General features: G+C 37.9%; 1 protein-coding gene across 2 annotated transcripts in view; it reads left to right on the top strand.

The window, feature by feature from the left end:
* RDX (radixin) overlaps window positions 1-20,219 on the top strand; it is a 37,083-nt gene extending 16,864 nt beyond the window's left edge. For both annotated transcript variants that reach the window (XM_042866629.1, XM_042866630.1), the window contains exons 4-14: window positions 4,330-4,425; window positions 5,676-5,950; window positions 8,267-8,350; window positions 8,827-8,973; window positions 10,464-10,560; window positions 11,168-11,331; window positions 12,003-12,133; window positions 15,044-15,204; window positions 15,903-15,995; window positions 16,629-16,871; window positions 17,850-20,219. In XM_042866629.1, the coding sequence (XP_042722563.1) occupies window positions 4,330-4,425; window positions 5,676-5,950; window positions 8,267-8,350; window positions 8,827-8,973; window positions 10,464-10,560; window positions 11,168-11,331; window positions 12,003-12,133; window positions 15,044-15,204; window positions 15,903-15,995; window positions 16,629-16,871; window positions 17,850-18,014 (1,656 nt within the window). In that variant the 3' untranslated portion in view covers window positions 18,015-20,219. The remainder of the gene's footprint in view (window positions 1-4,329; window positions 4,426-5,675; window positions 5,951-8,266; window positions 8,351-8,826; window positions 8,974-10,463; window positions 10,561-11,167; window positions 11,332-12,002; window positions 12,134-15,043; window positions 15,205-15,902; window positions 15,996-16,628; window positions 16,872-17,849) is intronic.
* Window positions 20,220-20,676: the final 457 nt, after the last annotated feature.

Below are 20,676 nucleotides of genomic sequence, written 5' to 3'. Positions count from 1 at the left end.
CCCTTCTCCTTTAGCTGCTGTCAGTAGCAGTGCATCTTCAACCTCAACAGAATAATACACTTCTTGACTCTCTGAAAGCCTTGAAGGGAGGGGAACAAATGCATGGTTTTGCTTTTTGTTTAGCCAATACTACTATTGAATAAAAAATATGATATCCTGTGACACAAAAGCCCAAGGCTATTGCTTCTCAATTGCCAACCTTTGCTGTATCTTCTGCCATGCAGTGTTGGGTGCGGTAACATTCTGCTGTGTAATATCTTGTGCCCAGGTAATCAGTTTCTTCCAAATTGGGCTTTTGCAAGCAGGGAGCAAAGATACAGCTGTGAATTCTTCTTCCTTTCTGACACGTTGCATGTTCTCTACAACTTTGTTCCTTACCTCTCTGTGTGTCTTATGACGTCTCGGTACCTCTTATGATCGACTTGTGGAAATTTAAGTTGAAAAGCTCTAAGTTAGCTGAAATAGTTTTGTGATGAGAGAAATAGAATCACAGACTCATAGAATCATAGAATCACCACGGTTGGAAAAGACCTAAGAGATCATCCAACTGTTCACCTATTCCCAGTAGCTCCCACTAAACCATGTCCCTCAACACGACATCCAGCCTTTCCTTGAACACCCCCAGGCTCGGTGACTCCACCACCTCCCTGGGCAGTCCATTCCAGTGCCTGACCACCCTTTCTGAAAAGTAATACTTCCTCATGTCCAGCCTGAATCTCCCCTGCCGTAGCTTGAAGCCATTCCCTCTGGTCCTATCACTAATGACACGACAGAAGAGGCCGACCCCCAGCTCACTACAACCTCCCTTCAGGAAGTTATAGAGAGCAATGAGGTCCCCCCTGAGCCTCCTCTTCTCCAGGCTGAACATTCCCAGCTCCTTCAGCCTCTCCTCATATGGCCTGTGTTCCAGACCCCTCACCAGCTTTGTTGCCCTCCTTTGAACACGTTCCAGGGCCTCAATATCTTTCTTGCAGTGAGGGGCCCAATACTTTCAGTCTGATCTTAAATTTATACATAGATTACACAGAGTAGTGTCATGAGCTGAACTGCATTGCCAAATCAGCATTAAATTTTCATGCTTTAATCGTGCTGTTTATAGAAAAATAATGGAGTAACACTGCTATCGAGAGATTTGGTGTGCCACGTTCATGCAGAGATGATGAACATGGCAATACACTTGTTAGCTAGTGCTTGCAGAAAATAACTTGTCCATGATTTTTGCTGTTGTCTATTGCTCTTTTTGTTTTAGTGAACAACTCGTCCTTCCTTCAGTCAATGGTTCTTTCAAATATGTAGATACTGTTTTCTGGAGTTGTTTCCCATTCTGTTTGCGTGTTTATCTTTGTCTGCTAGCAGAAAAGAACTTGGTGTTCTGATGGCTTTTTCTTTTCTGTTTTGAAACACACTGAAGTTCTTGTTTATTGCACAAGCCTGTTTTATAATGACTCCCACTCTTTCAGAATGCTACTACATCCATAGTCCTTTCATTAGTCCTTTAGTCCATCGTGTCAGCGGTCAGTATGAGCAAGAGAAGGTCCATTTTCTGTTTCTCAACCAATTGTTCATCTATGACTCCTTCCTAGAAGAGAGGGAGTGCTGTGGTAGGCGTGTTTCCACAGTCTGAGGGTTTGGTTTTTGTTCTTTTTCAATATGGAATTGGCACAGGCATCAGAACTGGTTTACTGTGGTTTCAGGTCAGGAAGAGTTGGAAGTATTGTCTCCTTCATCTCAAGTTAAACTCCAGCTCTCTCTTTCAGGTATTTCGGAAGCCTCCCTTACAATCTTTCAAAAGTTGACTAACTGAATTTCCTGCTAGTTTATCCTCTTATGTATGTTTTGATTTGCCAAGGCACAGATCTGTCTCCAACGTTTTTATTACCTGTTAATTGCCAAGCCATAGGCTGTAATGGCAGATAAATCTGTTTCATGGATGTGATGAAAATTTGCCTGAGGCTGTCTAATAAATCTGTTGAGGCAGAACTGTAAATCAAATTCTGAAGTTTCCCATTGCGCACTTATTTTTCGTATCATTCTACTGCAGTGTGTAAGTGCCTGTGTTATCCTGGTACAAAGTTTCAGAAATGTTTTTTGGGGCCTGAGATGGTAGTTATAGACCATCTCAGTTATAGTATTTTTTTTTTCCCTATTTGTTGCACGATGGAAAACAAACTCATATGTGAGCTGTGTTCAGTACTGACTTATGTGTAACCTTGTATTGTAGTGGAGAAACTGTATAGCTTTGAATAAGGTGCAGTGCCCTTCTCTATTGAAGGGCAGTACACAGCAGGTGAGAGTGATGTGTTCTGATGAGAGCATATGCACTTGGCTCTTCATGCCTCTTGGGCAGTTGAGCATCTGAGATTCTTGGTGACTTCTGCTGCAGCTCGCAGTGCTGATCGGCTACCAAGGCTTCACTCATATGGCTACAAAGCAAAGAGCATTTTCAGAGTTGTCTGCTACAGCCGTGATAGTTTGACAAGTATTGGACAGGCAGTCTGTGCCAAAGGAAGCAGCAGGTCTGTGATTTTCTGTGTTGGGACACCAGACATAATTCAAGACGGTAGCACTAAAGTAAACTTGTCCTCATTTTCTCTGATGTTCCGAAGTAGGAAGATAAATTATAGGAATGTAGGGACTTTGGAGAAAATAACTGTACACTAAAAGAGTCATATTGGATCCGTGAATACTGTCAATTCTGTGCTTTGGTGGAGCTTGAAGGTGGAAGGGTAGAGGAGGAGAATAAAAAGCTGCACTTATATTGATGTAAACAGCAATACACACATGCAAGGGGTCAGAAAAAATTTTACATGGCAGTCTTGTGACACTTTTTGATTTTTCCAAGTTTCAGTTTAACAACCTGACAGTACTTTCTTTAAGGTGGAGAAGGATCTATGTGTAAAATTCTTTTTACTTCACATGATCTGAGTGCATGTTTTATGGAAATAAAACAGCCTTCGGTAAACCAGCTTGCCAGCTTGGTCCTACTTGAGCACGTAACATAATTACTGCCATACTGCTGCTTCTGGAGCCAGAGTTCACTTTATTTAATAATCGTTGCTGGACCTTTCTGATTAATTGCTTATTGAATCCAGGCGTACTCCTGCCATGCAAAGGACTTGTAAGATAGTTCTGTGTTTTCATTCTATTTCATAGAGTAGGAGTGCTTCTTTTTTGTTGGCTTTGAACCTCCTATGTAATGATTTCATCTGATTCTCTTAATTCATACGTTATGAGAAACATTGATTGGTCATTTCCTATTCTCCTTGCCATGCACATTGTAAGAACCTGTATAATATTTTCCTCTTTCTTAGTTCTCCACGTCAGTGTTCCGATCTAGTTTATGCTGTGATATTCCATGTCCCTGATCCTTCATTTGAATGTTTCTGAGGGATTTCCAGTACTGCTGCATCCTTTTATAGGACAACGTATCCGGTTTGTATATAGTACTAGAGATCTGTGAATGCCATAGATTTGTATACAACAGCATTGTAGCTTTTTACCTCTACAGCAACTGCTTTGTTAACAAAATTTAAGTGTCCTCGTTTTGCACATTATTTTGTTTTTATTAAATTTCATCTTTTATTCAAGTTCATCTTTTTTTACTGTCTATTCAGAGATCATCTTGGAAGGTTTTGTACAGATTTTGTCACATCAGTTTCATTCTTTTTATTTTTTTTGGATCTCATCTGCAGTCTGGTGGGACTTCTTGATGGTTGCACTGCAAGTAATCATTGTCTGTTGTGGGGACTGCTTATCTCTTATTTTCTCTATCTAGTTCATCTATAAAGGTGCTTTTCCTTTATTCAAGGACAGTTTTTGTTCTTTAATAGCCTTTGCCTAAATCAGAAGCTGTGTAGGCAATCCCTGTTTGGTTTATCAGCCAGATCTCTCTTACCTGTTTTATCATTACCTGTTAGAAGATCTCAGAAATACCTAATGGAGGTGATTCATACTCTTCACACCATACTTGTCCAGAGTTATTATTCAGTTATATAGTTTCATTGCTTGTCTTTGGATGAGGTAGACTTGCTTGTTGGTTGGTCTGCAGGTAGCTTCCCAGTCCTGATTTCAAAGATCAGGATCCTGTTTACAGCTTTGTATTCCTCAGGGGCTGAGTTTGATCCATGCAGGAAGTTGCACACTGGAGCTTTTCCTTTGGCTACACGGTGTTCATTTTGAATGTATTTTGCTCCTCTTGCCTATGTAAAAAAAAAAAAAGTAAAAAAAAAAAAATCTTGTTACATTTAAATTTGAGGTGGCTTATACAAGGTAACAACCATAAAATTCCTGTTCACTAATCATTGATAACTGTGGATCATTTTTCTTTAGGTTGTAAAAACTGTTGGTCTTCGTGAAGTTTGGTTTTTTGGACTGCAGTACGTGGACAGCAAAGGCTACTCAACGTGGCTGAAGCTGAATAAAAAGGTAATAATTTCCTGGCACTTAAGCAAGTATATAAATTTTGTATTTTTTAAATATACTTTTATAAGATTTGTTGCTTTGATGTTATATTTATCAAATTAATCAAGTAGTAGCTTCTTGTTTGCTTTAAATTGCAAAATACAGTGTTTAGAAGACTGTCTCACCCTGCTGTCCTTGCTGCTTTGGATGATGCCCAGGGTACAGATGACTTCCATATTTGTCCCTATACTCCTGTTCACTCTCTGTTTACCCATGAGCTTCATGAATTACTTGTTGTAGAAAGTCATTAAATCTTTGCAGCTCTCCTCTGGGCCAGCTCCAACAGCTGTGTCCTCCTTGTGTTGGAGGCCCAAAACACTACTCCATGTGGGATCTCACAAGAGCAGAGGGGCAGAATCACCTCCCTCAGTCTGCTGGTCACACTTCTCTTGATGCAACCCAGGACACAGTTGGCCTTCTGGGCTGCAAGCTCATGTTTTTGGCTGAAGTTGAGTCTTTCAGCAACTGAAATCCTTTTTCTCAGGGCTGCTCTCAAGCCATTCTGTGCCCAACCTGTATCTGTGCTTGGGATTGCCCTGACCCCTGCACAGGACCTTGCACTTGGCCTTGTTGAACTTCATGAGAAATTCATGACCATGGTTGCAGTGTAACTCGTTACCATTTTTCATACTTTCTACTAGTCAAGCAAACTGTGGGATAAAGTTGTAAAACGACTGCTTGTGCACATGAAATGAAGTATGAAGTGAGGTGCACGTGGAATTGGGATGTATGAAATTTATTCTGAATTTACCTTTTAACAATCACTTGTTTTACTTATTACTTGCTGTTAAAATGATCTTTTCTTGTCATTATCAGTGCTGAAAGCTGAGCTCCAATAAAATAGAAAAGTAACAGAAGATCTGTTTGTGTATAAATTATAGGCCAGACAGCTTAGACTAGACTTATAAGCTGATCACATCTGATCTCTTCAAGGAAATCATGATAAGGCTTGTCCATACTTTCTACAGAAAGGTGATGAATGGAACCATGATTTTTGCACAGAAACTAAGCACATATATTTAGCTCAATAGTACAAAGACTTCTTTTAAAAGAATAATTCAGCTTTACTCTTAAGTTAATATGCTGTAATACTTGCTACGGAATCCTTATTAAACATTTTGTTTCTTCCTGCAAGTCATTGGTGTCAAGTTCATTGTATTTATTATAACATTTAGTGCTCTTCCTATGTTTTCTTTCTTTCTTTTCTTCCTTAGGTAACACAGCAAGATGTAAGGAAAGAAAATCCTTTGCAGTTTAAATTCAGGGCCAAGTTTTTTCCAGAGGATGTATCTGAAGAGTTAATCCAGGAAATAACACAAAGACTTTTCTTCCTGCAAGTCAAAGAAGCTATCTTAAATGATGAGATATATTGTCCACCAGAAACGGCCGTTCTTCTCGCTTCTTATGCTGTCCAGTCCAAGTATGGAGATTACAATAAGGAGATACATAAACTAGGCTACCTAGCCAATGACAGGCTTCTCCCTCAGCGGTGAGACAGACCATAAATACGTCTTTTTGCATTGTTTGCTCTGTATAAACTTGATTGCAGCACACTCATAGTGAAAATACAAAGTTAAAAATGCAATTAATGGTAGCTTTTTTGAAAGAGTGCATGTTCTGCTGGTAGAACTTACAAGGAAGCAATATCCCAGTTTTGACTAAATATCAAAGCATCACAGCTATGGGTTTCTGGAGGCCTATTTCTTGTCCCATCCTCAACCAGCTGCACAGATTTAGCCAGTGAAATTTTCAGATTGTGTGGAATATGTACTGATCTATCATTGCTGGAGGCTTGCCTCTGCTGAATTAAAATCATGTTAAGTTATTCAGGTTTATCCTTTTTCTTCACTTCATGGTGTTTTTATGCAAGAAGTTTTGGTAAATGATAGTAAATTCCTGAGAAATAGTTATAAAATACGTTTTCTGCTGTGTGTTTAACTTACAAATGCTGACCTGGACAGAAAATTTAGAAAATGAGTTCTTGTCATAGTTGTCGTGTGAATGTTTTTGTATCAGTTACTCGTGTAAGTGCCTAGGAAAGGTAAGCACCAGGGTTATAGTTCTGGGTTGCTTTTCTTTCCTCCTCGCAGCTGAAACTGTCCCTGCATTGGCAGTAAGGCAAGCATTGAACACAAATTTGCAAAGCTAGATAGTTTTGTTAGTGCAAATGAATTTGTGACTGTGTATTGTCAACAAATGTATGCTCACTAAATATGTAACTCTGGTGCATCTTCAAAGAGATGAGAACTGTGGAATAATTTCAGTTTTCTTTGAGATTCGCATAGTCTTCTTTTTTTTTAATTCAAAAACAAAAAGTAGAGATTAGCTAAGAGTGAGAATCTCCTAGCTAGTAAAAAAGCATTTCAAAAGGTGATAAATGTTTAAATAAACATTTCTGTAAATGTTTCAGTCTTTTTAAAAACTTTGGGTAAGTGTTGGCTGCTTGCTTCTTTCTTATTATAGTGGATTCCTAAGGAAATACTCTTCTGGAGCAATGTAGAAGGCAAGGAGGCTAAGAATCAGTACAACTAATTACTGAATATAATAGTGATGACAGCCTTTGGAACTTGGAACTAGGAACTGGAGTGCTTGTGTACAACACAGATTCAAATACTTAAGATGCTCCTCTTCAGTAGACATATGTTCAGATGATTTCCCAGGACATTTTCAATGAGTTGTGTCAGTTTGTGCTGGGTGGGCACATAGCTTTTGTGTTCATCCTAGCACAGTTACTCCTGATTTGCCTCTAGTTACCAGAGATCTGCTAGAAGACTTTCAAGTACTTAATAAAAGTACTTCAAAACAATGTAATGTCAGAAATACTTGTTTCAGGAAGCAGGCTAGCTTTTCAACTTGTGGAAAAGCGTGAGAGGATTTGCAGTTCTCCTTCACTATAGAGTTACTTTCACTGGTCAGAATATTGTGGATTTCTTGGCTCAGAGTTACGAGTTGGGCAGCAGCAAGATGGCTAGTAAGTCTGTGTGAAACTGCTGGCTGCATTTCATCAGTAGCATGTGGAGGGAGAACCAGATGATGAGGTGGCTGTGTACCCAGATGTGGGGTAGAGTAGCAAAATGAGCAAGTGTGAGACAGACATCCTCTACAGAGATAAACACTGCGTTAGTATCTTCTGCATCATGCTGTCTATTTCTTATGTAGTTCCCTAGAAACGTAGGGAAAAGTAGTAAACTTATTGTCCTGATTAAATAAAAATGAAGAACAAAAAAACTGTTCTGACTTCTTTTAGTAAGATTATCTTGCAGTCCTCTTTTAGTTAATTGCCCTTTAAAGTAATTTCTCCAGGAATGCTTGAAAAGTTAGGTGCATAGAGTAAAAGCATAATTACATCCATAATTGCAGCCTGCTGCAGGTAAAGCTCAGATCAGCTTTCTTCGCTGTTCTGATTTTCCGTGACAACAGAATGAAAGCTTGAATTGAACGCATCTGTAAATACGTGAAGGTCAATTTGTGGCATTGTGTGTGAAGTCTTAGGAAGTCTGTGTGTTTTGGGGAGTTCCACATGTTACATTTTATGGCATTAGTGAAAGTTGCTACATGCCACGGTGTGACTTGTATTATAATAAGGCTGTGTAGAACACCATGAAGAAAGTGAATCCATGCTATTTTCTAAATGTTTTTCTTTTTGAAATTCAGAACTTGTACTTTTGGGTGAAAAGATGAGCAGTCTATAGGAAGTAATGTTTAAATTTCTTCAAGAGTATGTTGTGCCACGAGGTTTGAAAAAAACAAAGTTTAAGAGATGAAATGATAATCAGTGTAATTTAATAACAATTTCTATTCACAGTGTCTTAGAACAGCACAAACTGACAAAAGAACAATGGGAAGAGAGAATACAGAACTGGCATGAAGAGCACAGGGGAATGTTAAGGTAATCACATAGGAAATGTTCCAAGGCCTGTAAGGGTATTTCTTATTATCAAGATGTGTCTTGGGTGGTGTTGTTTTGCTTGGAAACTTCTGCTCTGGCTGGCACAAGCAGTTACCAAAAACTTCCATGGAAGTTTGGATGAGAGTTGAATTTCCAGTTGGATTGTTGGCTACCTACGTGATTTCTGGTAGGACTGTCAACTGCCTTTGTTTGTAGTTGCATGCTTCTAAAATACATTTATTTCTTTTCTCCTCAGGCTGAAAAGACAAAGTGCAGAGATCAAACTGTATTTGAGTATAGGGTGTAAAGTGCTGCAAATATTTAAATCAATGTACATGTGAATTTCCAAGAGGTGTTTCATTCCTAACTAAATTTCTCACTAATAAGTTGCTCTGTAGCTCCCCTATTCTTACATTTTTATTTCTGACTTGTCTGTACGATGCATTTACACTTTTTTTTTCTGTTCTTTTTATCAGGGAAGATTCTATGATGGAATACCTTAAGATAGCACAAGATTTGGAAATGTATGGAGTCAACTACTTTGAAATTAAGAATAAAAAAGGAACTGAGTTGTGGTTAGGAGTTGATGCATTGGGTCTGAATATTTATGAACACGATGATAAGTAAGTGGCAAATACTCATTTTTACAGTTCTGTCCTAGGAGAATCCTACCTGAGATTATACAAAAGCATATGTTTCAATAACACCTAGCAGAATGGGGTATCAAAGATCTTCTAATCTGTGTGAAAGGCAAAACATTCCAGGAGTTAATTTTATAAAAGGAACAGCAATTAGAAGAAGTGAATGGAGTTCTGTATAAACTTAAATTGATGTTGCGAAGTATGGATGTTTGTAGCAAGACCATTTTGATACAGTGGTGGTTTTTTTCCCCTGTACTTTTCACTCTGTTAAGACTCTTTTAAGTCAGGGTGAAAAGGACGTTGAGAAGCTGGACATTGATTGAGAAGTTTGCAATAATTGCAATTAAGAATAGAGCTCTTAGAGCAGGAAGAACTTTGGTATCTAAAAAGGAAACGTTCTAGACATCTAGGAAAGCAGATGGATCTTCTGTTCTGATAGAGATCAGATTCTGCCGTACTTAAATATGGGTAGAGCTGAAATATACGGAACTTAGTCTTAATACTGAGGAGCAGACTCATTCTTTTGTTTCTTTTCAGGCACTTCTGTGAGTCGTATCTAGTCTTAGCAGTACTTCCACAGTGATTTAAAGTAAAACGTGTCCAACACCAGATCAGAGCTGTCATCTGAACTGAAATTACGTGCTTGGATGTATATCTCCTTAGCAAAATTCTGTGAGCCTTAATTGCCATTAGATGGCAACATAACTCCTGAAAGATGATGAAAATATTCAGGAAATGGTCAATTGAGGTTGAACAATCAACCATTTTTTTGGTACTTTAATTCAGATGGATAACAATCAAATACTTAAACCTTTTTTAAAATACTTTAATTAACATAATATAAACTCAGAAAACTTTCTGTGCTGATGGAGTCAAATATGTTTTATAATTTAAGAACTGTTTCTTCTCAGAATTAAAAGTTTGCAGTTGGTGCGAAGCATTGTAACGGCTTCTCAACTTAATTCTACTTAAAATGCAAGTGGATGAAATCCAGTGTGAACTTTGGAAATGTGATGGGATGTATCTTACAGCTGAGTTAAACTGAAGTACAGCGTTACTGGAGGCTGATGTAATTTCAGTCTTTGCAACATCTAGCTTTTCTAAAGTTATATCCCCATTGAAATAGTTGTCCATTTCTCTGACAAGAAAATTATCAGTGGCTGATAAAGAATCATGGTATTTGGCGTGTATTCAGCTTGTATTTAATGGTAGCAGAATATGTCAAAAACCAAACTTTCTCAAGTTCTTCTGTTGCAGTGCTATTAGAATGTGAAACTGACTCTTACAAACTCATCAAATGAGTATGTGAAATTGTCAACCAAAATATGCTTAAACTGTTGTCTTGGTAGGTTTTGTAAACGTAATTTAATTGTGGCAGTGAAAACAGGATGAAAATAAGGCTAATGTGTCAGTGGACATTAATGAAATGCCTGTCTTTTTCTTCTTTTAATGAGAACTTTTTCTCTTTGAAGGCTGACACCCAAGATTGGTTTTCCTTGGAGTGAAATAAGAAACATCTCTTTCAATGACAAGAAGTTTGTTATAAAGCCAATTGACAAAAAGGCCCCTGTAAGTTGTCTGTGGAATAGTATGCCTTTTTATGTGAAGGGTTTCAAGCCTGAAGGAGTCTGCTTTGGTACTATGGCATAAGAATATAATTTTATGCCTTTTTGTATCGGTAGAATATTCAGTAATCAAAAAGAAATTCAAGTTTTGAAATGTGGTACATTTATTTTCACTCTCTTCCTTCTTGTTGACACTTAGCTGGCTTATAGAAAGAAATCTTATGTTTTGTGATGAATTGAAAAGCTGCTCTGTAGCATGCTGAATTCCTTGCACTCCCACCTCTTCTTTTTTATTTTGGTTTTTTGCTTGGATTACAGTAGCACCTTCCATCAGACTGTGTGGGACAAAACATGAAGTTTTTTTGTGTTGAAACACAGAAAATAGTGCTGCTACTTCAAAATTAAAAAGGGTAATTCTGAGTGAAATAGCTAACCTCTACATAGAGGAGCACAGGTAGGCTTTTGAATTTACCTTATAGGCTCCTTATGGTAACTGGACTTTGGAGGAAGAGTATAAAAACGTCAGTGAACTTAAATGTAACAAATGCAGTAATACTTTGTCTCTCATCACAGCTGAGTTTTTCAACTGATGGATGTGTGTATTTTTCTAGGATTTTGTTTTTTATGCACCTCGTCTGAGAATTAACAAGCGCATTTTGGCACTGTGTATGGGAAATCATGAATTGTACATGAGGAGGCGGAAACCTGATACAATTGAAGTGCAACAGATGAAGGCCCAGGCTAGAGAGGAGAAACATCAGAAACAATTGGAAAGGTAATTAACAAACTTCCATGAAACAGAAGGAAAATTCTTCTCTCCTTTTCAGAATACCGAGTCATAGAATATCAAACATCCTTGCGTTCTGGAGAAGACATTTGCTTTTCTTTCTGTAATGTGTGGGCAGGTTTGCGCGCTGGCATGGTTCACCTGTTCTAATAGAAAGCCGTATCCCTCTGGAGCTTTCAGCATAGTAATAGTAGCTCTATTGTTGTTTCTCATTAAGTTTTTTGTGAAACATTTAAAGTTTCTGTTGCTTGATTCTTAGGGACTTTTATACTCATGTGAACCGTGAAAGCAAGCTTAGCAAAGAACATAACAACTTACCTTTTGTGTATTCAAAAAATATAGTGACTATTTCTAGCCCAGATGGAACATGCAACTTGTGTAAAATGCAACTATAATCTTGGCTTTACTTGGTTGGACCATAACCAACCAAGGCTGCTAATTGGTTCTGTTAATAATTCTTTATGTACTATATTTTGAAATGAAGAGACTTAGTTATTATGTTTGAATATGAATTCAAAGCATTGAAAATTAAGTGTTTCTTTATTATTTGAGTAAACTGAGAACAAATGCTTCCGGAATCCTCAGGGTAGAATTTAATTCATGTACTTAATATTAAAAAAAAAAAAAAAAAAAAAAAAAAAGCTTTTTATTATTTTCAGGGCACAACTTGAAAATGAGAAGAAGAAGAGAGAGATTGCAGAAAAGGAAAAGGAAAGAATAGAGCGTGAAAAGGAAGAATTAATGGAACGCTTAAGACAAATTGAAGAACAAACAATGAAAGCTCAGAAAGGTGAGCTCCCACTGCTCCTGGATTTGTTCTGTCTGATAACACTGTTCAGTTCGCTTGGTGGGGCGGTTCCATGGTTTGTGTATATTTTTCTTTGTGGTGTTCTGTTTGCTTTTTTTGAATTTATTTTAATAGCAAGACAAGATAGTGGTGTTTATGCTTTAATTTCAGAAGAGCTGTTCTTTTCGAAGTTGAAAGTTGAGGTAGGTGGGTATTTTCATAATATAAAACCGATTCCTAATATAGCAAGAGTCTTTAATCTTCATTTATAAAAGGAAAATTAAACAGCATGCAGTTGAACTCAGATTTTATGACATGCTTGAAGTGCTGAAAATCTGAGGCTGGGGGAGGTAGCGGGTCTGCAGTTATTCAGAGTAATTTCTACAGGATTTTGTTGAATTTAGCTTTTCATTTGGAAGTTCCTTATCCCTTTATTTTCCCATTCCCTTGCTGGTGTTGAGAACTTCAAAAATTCAAGTCTGAATGGATTTTAGTGAATAAACCATGTGTGGTCAGTAAACAGTTTTTATATTGAGCTATTCTGTGCAGATGTATATCTTTACTGCTTTCCCTCTCCTCTTATAGAACCATAGAATGACCTGGGTTGAAAAGGACCACAATGATCATCTAGTTTCAACCCCCCCTGCTATGTGCAGGTCCATCAGACCAGGCTGCCCAGAGCCACATCCAGCCTGGCCTTGAATGCCTCCAGGGATGGGGCATCCACAGCCTCCTTGGGCAGCCTGTTCCAGTGTGTCACCACCCTCTGAGTGAAAAACTTCCTCCTAATATCTGACCTAAATCTCTCCTGTTTCAGCTTAAAACCATTGCCCCTTGTCCTATCACTATCTCTTTTTTTTTTTTTTTTTGCTTCAGATTTGCTTTGTATTCAGAAAAGTTTCATTCTTCTGTTCATAACTGTTGGCTTCAAGCACGATAAAGACAATCACTGTCTGTAGCTATGCAAATATGCCTACACTTTCTCTAGTTCTGCCTCCATAGCACCCAGTATTTTGGTGCAAAACAGGCTGAATGCATCCAGACAGACAACACAAAATCTGTGCTCTGGAATTGTTAAATTTAGAAGTGGAATGCATCTAGTAGGGCAAAAAAGTCAGAGATGCATTTTCATTTCACAGCAGTGAGTTGCTGTAAGTTTCACAAGTCTTTGAAAGGTATGTAGTTTGACTAAACACAGACATTTTTCACCAGGCACTGAAAAGGCACTTCTGTTGGTGTGAGGGGTGCATATACTGGATGTGTATTCCGTCTCTTGCTTAAACCCCTCATGCCAAAGCTTCTCTGATAAAAGATTTAAAGCTTTTTTTTTTTTTGGTTGGCTTTGTGTTAGAATTTTTTTTAATCTGGTGAAATGAGTTTCATGTTTGCTTTATTTAAAAAGTTTGGGTCTAAATTTCAAACAGACTAACAAAAAAGTGATCTTGGGCAAAACATTCAGCAGGGAAAATGTCAACTGAAGTATTTTTTGTGAAAGTAGATGTTAAGGAACCTGAAAAATGAGCAGTGTTTGCAAAGCCACTCTGACCTGGTGACCGTGTTCCAGTTGCTGCTTTTACAAGAGCAGGACATAAATGTCAAAACCATGAAATTTTGGAGAACTTGAACAGGAATCACACTGTAGCTTAGAGTTCTTGAGAGCTGTGTTTTCAGAGAAAACTCAGGAAGCACCTCTTGGTCTCTGTGTTCTGAGAATGTCATTCAGAATGGAATACAGTACCATTTGGAATTATTTCATTAAGTTAAACAGTGTGCTCAATCTTGATTGTAATAAAGGAAAAATAAGACTCTTGCTATGTTGAAGTTGTTAAGCACTTTATTTGGAAATACCTTCAGTAATAAGTTGCTATGACAGAAATCGTTTGTTCTTTTAATTTAACAACATACTCTGAAGAAGATTGTTCTAAAGGAAAGAATGTAAATATGAAACTATCAAACATAAGTAAAAGGGGAAGGGGAAATAATTTCTCAATTCTGGTAACCTTTATAGGCAATACAGTCTATCTGATGTAGTACATCATACGTGTTACTAGCTTGTTTAGCATTCTTTTTGGATATGGACTCATGCTTATATAAATGGTGCCTTTGTTCTGTAGTTAACGTGGTAGCTTAGTGTTCTCCATCTTCACTGGGAGGATTTGTCTGTTCAAATAGCGTTTTTAAACATTGATGCATTTTGTTTAGTTTTGTAGGTACTGCACTGTACAACTCACCATTCCTGTAATGCAGTGCCCCTGATTTGGGCTTCAAATTTTGATTATTGAAAAAAAAAATTCCCTGTTCAATTCTTCCCTTGAAATTACAGTACCTGTGGATTGTTTCCTCTTAACTCCCTTATGTCAGAGTTCTGCCCTTTAGCTTGCAGTATTTTCCTATCCAGGCAGCTAGACAACTGTTATCCATCCTTTCCTTGATTTCAGTTTTTCCTTGTTGCACTTTTTGGAAGTCTGTTCTCTGACCTCTCAAATGGATCTCAGTCATTTTGCTGGATGTGCATGTCTAGAATGTCAACTGCATTTAAGATAATCCTGTAAAGCATTTCAATGGGGTAGAAGTCTTTGTTTTTTTTTGTGGTAACAGGGTGATTTAATATATGTAAAAACTCATCTGTAGTGATTGGTGTGTTCATATCTATTTGTTTTTATCAGAAAGCTGATAACTTTCTGCAACTCTGAGCTATGAGGTGAAGTACATCCAAAGTGTGTGTTAAAGAGGGTAAAAAACTATATTTTTTCTAGACATGGAGTGTATCTTCAGGGGATGTGCTGGCAGTTCTTAGCTTAAGTCAGGCTCACTTGAGGCAGTCCTGTAAAGCTTTGTGGTAGCTGTTATCTGTGTTACATATGACTAAGAATGAAATAAAGATATGTTGCCTGCAAACTGTCCCTTTGGCAGAGCTAGAGGAACAGACCAGAAGAGCTCTAGAACTGGATCAGGAGCGAAAACGTGCGAAAGAAGAAGCAGAGCGCCTGGAAAAGGAGCGCCGAGCTGCTGAAGAAGCTAAAGCTGCTCTAGCCAAGCAGGCAGCTGATCAAATGAAGAACCAGGAGCAGCTAGTAAGAACCTTTAATCTTGCATTGAAGCAAATGGAAAAACATAATTGAAATTTGCATTGGAATTTTAGTTCACTTTACAAAATAGATGTAACAAGTATGTGAAGTACCCCGTGCTTTGTTACAGACTGTTGTGGGACTTCAAAAAAACAAAACAAAAAAAGCTGAAACCTCTTAGGTTTTACTCTGCTTAGAGCATTATCTTCTCGCATTCTGTGCTGGATGACTTCTTATTGAAGAATTATTGTGGTAAATGAGAAGGGAATGAAAATTTTATAGGAAAATATTTCTCAACTGTAGAACAACTTTTGGTAGTCTTTAAACTCAGCACACCATGCTTGAGGCAAGATTTATCTTAACAGTACTGAGATTATCAGCTAAAGTCATCAGCTTTTTGTTGAAACTGTTAGAGCTGTATTAAAGTGAAACAGTGCCAAATGGTAATTTGTAACTGCAGGTCTTTATTTCCCAGCAAGTTTGGAAGTGAAGAAGATAGATTATTCCCCATCCCAGACAGTCTCCTATCAGACAAAAATACTGATTCTCTTTGTCTGTCATACATGTTTAAAATTTCTATTTTTAATAAGCAGAGCAGTGATGAATGGTAAATGACTTTCTTCAAAGGCTCTGCTCTCTTCCACTGCAGAGCTGCAGAGCTGAAGTGGATTGAACTAAAACTTCTGTCCTGTTTTTTGTTTTAGGCAGCAGAACTTGCTGAATTCACTGCCAAGATTGCACTTCTGGAGGAGGCCAAGAAAAAAAAAGAGGAGGAAGCCTCAGAATGGCAGCACAAAGTAATGAGCTCATGTTGTGGGAAGTCAGACCTTAAGAGAAACTAAGGGAGATAACTGCAGAAATACCAGTGAAATTCCATGGGATTGGGTCTCATTCCCTTCAGGCCTTAGAGAGGCTTTTTTTTTTTTAAGAGTTTTGTTCTCCATTTTTTTTTTTATTTGAAGCCACTTTGTACTTATATTTAACTCACAGATAAACAGGAAAGGGGGGATTTTATCACAAATATATAATCAGAGATTTAAAATGGCTTCCTTATGTGGGGTGATAGATTGAAGCTTTGTGCTGGAAAAGAAACACATTAAAAGGGAGGTGTAAATAAAGTAATAATAAAAAATCATGAGTGGTGGTGAAAAGATGGATCAGAGTTAGGACAAAGGCACATAAAATGTCACTAGGTTATAAAGCAAAATTCTCAGCTCTTCTGTGGCCACACTTGGGGCACTGTGCTTAGTTCTGGGCTCCCCAGTAGAGGAGAAACTTGGACGTACTTGAAACAGTCCAGAAAAGGGCCACCAAGCTGATGAAAGAACTGGGGCATCTCTCCTGGGAGGAGAGATTTCTCAATTATTTCTTGTGAATTTTTAACTAGTTTAAATCAACTTTAAAAATACTGTCTTATTTACTGTATTTAGGCTTTTGCAGCCCAGGAGGACTTAGAAAAGACCAAAGAAGAACTGAAATCTGTGATGTCTGCTCCTCCTCCGCCTCCTCCCCCACCAGTTATTCCTCCAACAGAGAACGAACACGATGAACATGATGAAAACAATGCTGAAGCCAGTGCAGAACTGTCTTCTGATGGTGTCATGAATCACAGGAGTGAGGAGGAACGGGTAACAGAAACACAGAAAAATGAACGTGTTAAGAAACAGCTCCAGGTAATGAAGGCATATGGTTGTATCAACATAATTCAGGCTTTGGGTTTTTGTTCTTTATTTTTAAAAGGTCTCATTGAAGTTTGGTGTGCCAAGGAAGCACCCTTCTTATCAGTTACTGGCTTTTATTACTAATTTAACAACCAGTATTGTTCATAGTGCTGCAGAGCAGAATAAATGGAAAGACCAGATGCAGGATTATGCTTTGTAGCTTAGAAGTATTAGTGTGTTGTCACACTGGACAGTGAAGGTTAAAAGTAATTATATAATAGCTGGGATACTGAACATTGAAACTTAATGCTTTCCTTTTGAGCTCTGAAATCTATTGATTAGTATGAACAGATGCTTGCTTATAGTATTTGGGTTTATTTGCTGCTGCTCACGGACATCATGAAAGTAGAGACTGGAATATTCCCCTTGAGGATGAATCTTATTTCCCTGAAAGAGCATTTCCTTTTAGATCAGTCTTATCTCTCAAAGTATAATAATCTAATGTTAGTGGTGACAGTTTGCCATGTTATGAAGTATCTGTTTGGGATGGAAAGGAAAGAAGTGGAAAGTTGCTTCTTTTTCTGGCAGCAATATTTTAATAGCATGATTCCATAATGCATCTTTTCTACTTGCCCAGTCACTGACAGAATCAGGGAGATGAGCGTGCTGTCTTCAGTCAAGCAGAAATAGAAATAATGTAATTTTCCTGTTTTATCTTCTGGTCCCTCTTGGATGTTAGGTTATAAGGTCGTTTTTTTTGTTTGTTTGATGCTCACATACCTGTAAGGAAGGAATCTTGTGCTGTCGTCTTCTTTGTCCTACAGTCTTTTTGATAGACCTTAGAGTTTGAGTTACTGAAGAGTACAGGCAGTATTTCATTGGTTGACATTCTGGAATCCCTGTCCAAGCTGCAGGATAGGTATTATCAGAAATTCCAGAATCATGAAAAGATTAGTTAAAGCACTTAAATTCAAATATTTTATTCAACAGGCTTTAAGTTCTGAGTTGGCCCAAGCCAGAGATGAAACCAAGAAAACACAAAATGATGTCCTTCATGCTGAGAATGTTAAAGCAGGCCGTGATAAGTACAAGACTCTTCGACAAATCCGACAAGGCAATACAAAGCAGCGTATTGATGAGTTTGAAGCAATGTGAGAGCTGTTATTTTGCATATATGTTCCTCGTAAAGCTGAACCACCAACAGAGAAAAAAGCAGGCCTTTGCAGATTTGATGGATTGCACCCCACTTTGCCAAAGCACTTAATACCAGTTTGACTACAGTGGTTAAAGACAAATTTAGGGGAAGCTATTCAACAGTAAGGCAGTCTGCCATCCCTAGCTTTGCAGGGGGAGGGTGTGGAGAATAATAGCGATTTTTTTTTTCCCCATCATGTCTTCAGTTTTGTTGTTCTGCAGTTTTTTCTTTGAAAACTGATGTGAAGTGTACGGTGATTGACAAGTGTACATACTGCTTAAACATGAAAGAATAAAGGAGCTGAACCAAAACTGGATAGGTACTATTTCAGGATGATGAAGTTTGATGTTAAGTTTTTCAATATAGGTACACCACGAACAGTTTGATATCACTGACTTTCAGTTACTTTTTTTGCCTCCCAAATGAAATTCTTAGGTGTTTCATGTCCTGTCATCATTGATGGTTTTCTTTGCCTACCTGTTCACAAAGGTCTGGATGGCAGGTGGTAGTTCCAGATGTTTGTCTGAATGGAACACTACCTGTAGGCAGCACATGGCTGCTGATAGGCTGGAATATGTATTGCTTTTCCCTAGGTGATTATTTTAGATACCCAAAGTGTTTAAATGCAACAAAATGCAACAACAACAACAAAAAAGCTTTGTATGCTATTTGCTTGTAATTATTTTATTTGCAGTAGGGAGACCCTGGACCTTTCTGGCAAGGGAGCATATGAAAACATCAGTCCCAGGGAGGGGACAGTATCCTACCTCACTACTACATACATGATGACTGGTCCTTCAAACACCATGAAAAAGCTCTGTTACTATGTAGTAATATCATAAATTCTAGGAGTCCTTGCTCCTAGGATTTTCTTTGACATTAAGATGGAATTATAGTGCTAAATGCTGTCTAACTGCCTTTTGTTGAGCTTAAATTGTAAAAGCATCTTGTATTTTTTTTAGAGGTGTAACCTGTCACTGGTATCCTATCTTCTGGGAGGGGTGTAGAAAGTGCGTATGAGTTTTAATTTGGTGTTGGACTTCAAAATACGAAATGGAAGTTCCCAGAATTGGAGTTAAAAGTATTTATAGCTTCAGTTTTGAGTGAAGCTAGTACTGTTACTGTCATATCTGATGTCAGATCATTAAGTCCTTTCCTTCTTGAAAAGGAGACTTGCTCCTTTTTTCCTTTTTTCTTTATTTGAGAAATCCTAGGAAACGAACTTCAGAAATACCTTCATTGTTAATGTGCAGTTGTTCCTTCTGTTAGAGTACCTTAGTAAATATCTACAATGGAAGAACCCTGCTTTCTCTGAGGATGGTTCAGCTCTTTTCTGTTTGATATTATGCACTCATAAATTTACACTTATCTATTAAAATTTGCCATTTTATTAAACGTTTTTTTTTTTCATGCACAATAGGTTTAATTTTCTTAGGAACAGTCCAACTAAGTTTTTTTTATTTTGCAGAGTTAAAGGTTGGCTACGTGGGGTGACATCACGAAACTAGAATAAAAATACGTTAATATATTTTTGGTTTGTGGGGCTAAACATATCTCATTAACCTTGAGGACTGATGTGCAAATGCTGTGCACGTGCTTCCGCATGCTGCTTGGTGGAAGCTGGCGTTTCTACTTGCAGTGCCCTGTAAGTGTAGTTGCTGTTTCATGGGCTTCATCCCCTGAAACGTGAGCCATTTCCTGAAGAATTTGGATAGTTTGCCATAGCAGGTGAAATACTGCGCTTCCACTGAGTCCTTGTTTTTCCCTGGGCAGTGTGCACTAACATTGATACATCAGTTTCAGCGTTGGGGAAAAGTAACAGGAAAGTTTGCTGTTCATAAACCTACAGTATATAGAGTAGGGCTGAATGGATTAGATCCATTTATAAAGCTGTGTGATTTTTTTTTTTTTCTAAAAACAACCAGGAACAACCATTTGTAATACAGATTTTCACAGTGAACAAAGTGGTAACAGCTGCTGTCAGCAGTGGCTGGGAGCGCTTACTGGTGCAGGAATACTAAGAGTACATTGAATGATTACTTGGTGACATAATTTTCCACGTGCTTTTTCCTTTAGCATCCTGTTTTGTGTTGTACAATTAAGCTACAATTACATCTACTATTTTGGATAACATTCATTGGTTAACAATAAAGAGATACAGTAAATTTCTCTGAGGTCTGTTGTTATTTAATGCACTTTTTTTTTCCCCAAACAGCTCTGCTGAATGTATTAAGCTTTTTCCAGAGCAGTGTAGAAGTGTTGGTAATCAGTCTTTTGTTTCACAGGTCAGTCCAATTGAAATGTAAAATTTCTTAAATTGTATCCTTAGGGAATGACATTCCACTTACAAAGTCAACACATACAATTGGGAGGATGCACTGGTGGCTGTTGAGTCAGAGCAAGATTTGAATTATCAGAGCAAATGGGTTCTGTTGAAGAGTAATTTGGCCACATAAGAGCCAGATGAGTAATGTGAGAACTTTCAATCACTGCCTACACGTTGTTTAGCTCCAGGGTAAATTAAGTTTAATTATAAGTCAGTGTCTTGTCTTAAACATGAAGAAACTTTTTTTTATGACTCTACACATCATGGTAGGCAATGCTGTCAAATATACACAGGGC

This window comes from Lagopus leucura, unplaced genomic scaffold, assembly GCF_019238085.1.
Source record: "Lagopus leucura isolate 7727_CA_CO unplaced genomic scaffold, USGS_WTPT01 Super-Scaffold_100001, whole genome shotgun sequence".
NCBI lineage: Eukaryota > Metazoa > Chordata > Aves > Galliformes > Phasianidae > Lagopus > Lagopus leucura.
The sequence above is the reverse complement of the archived record's forward strand: the minus strand, read 5'-3'. Positions and strand labels throughout refer to the sequence as shown.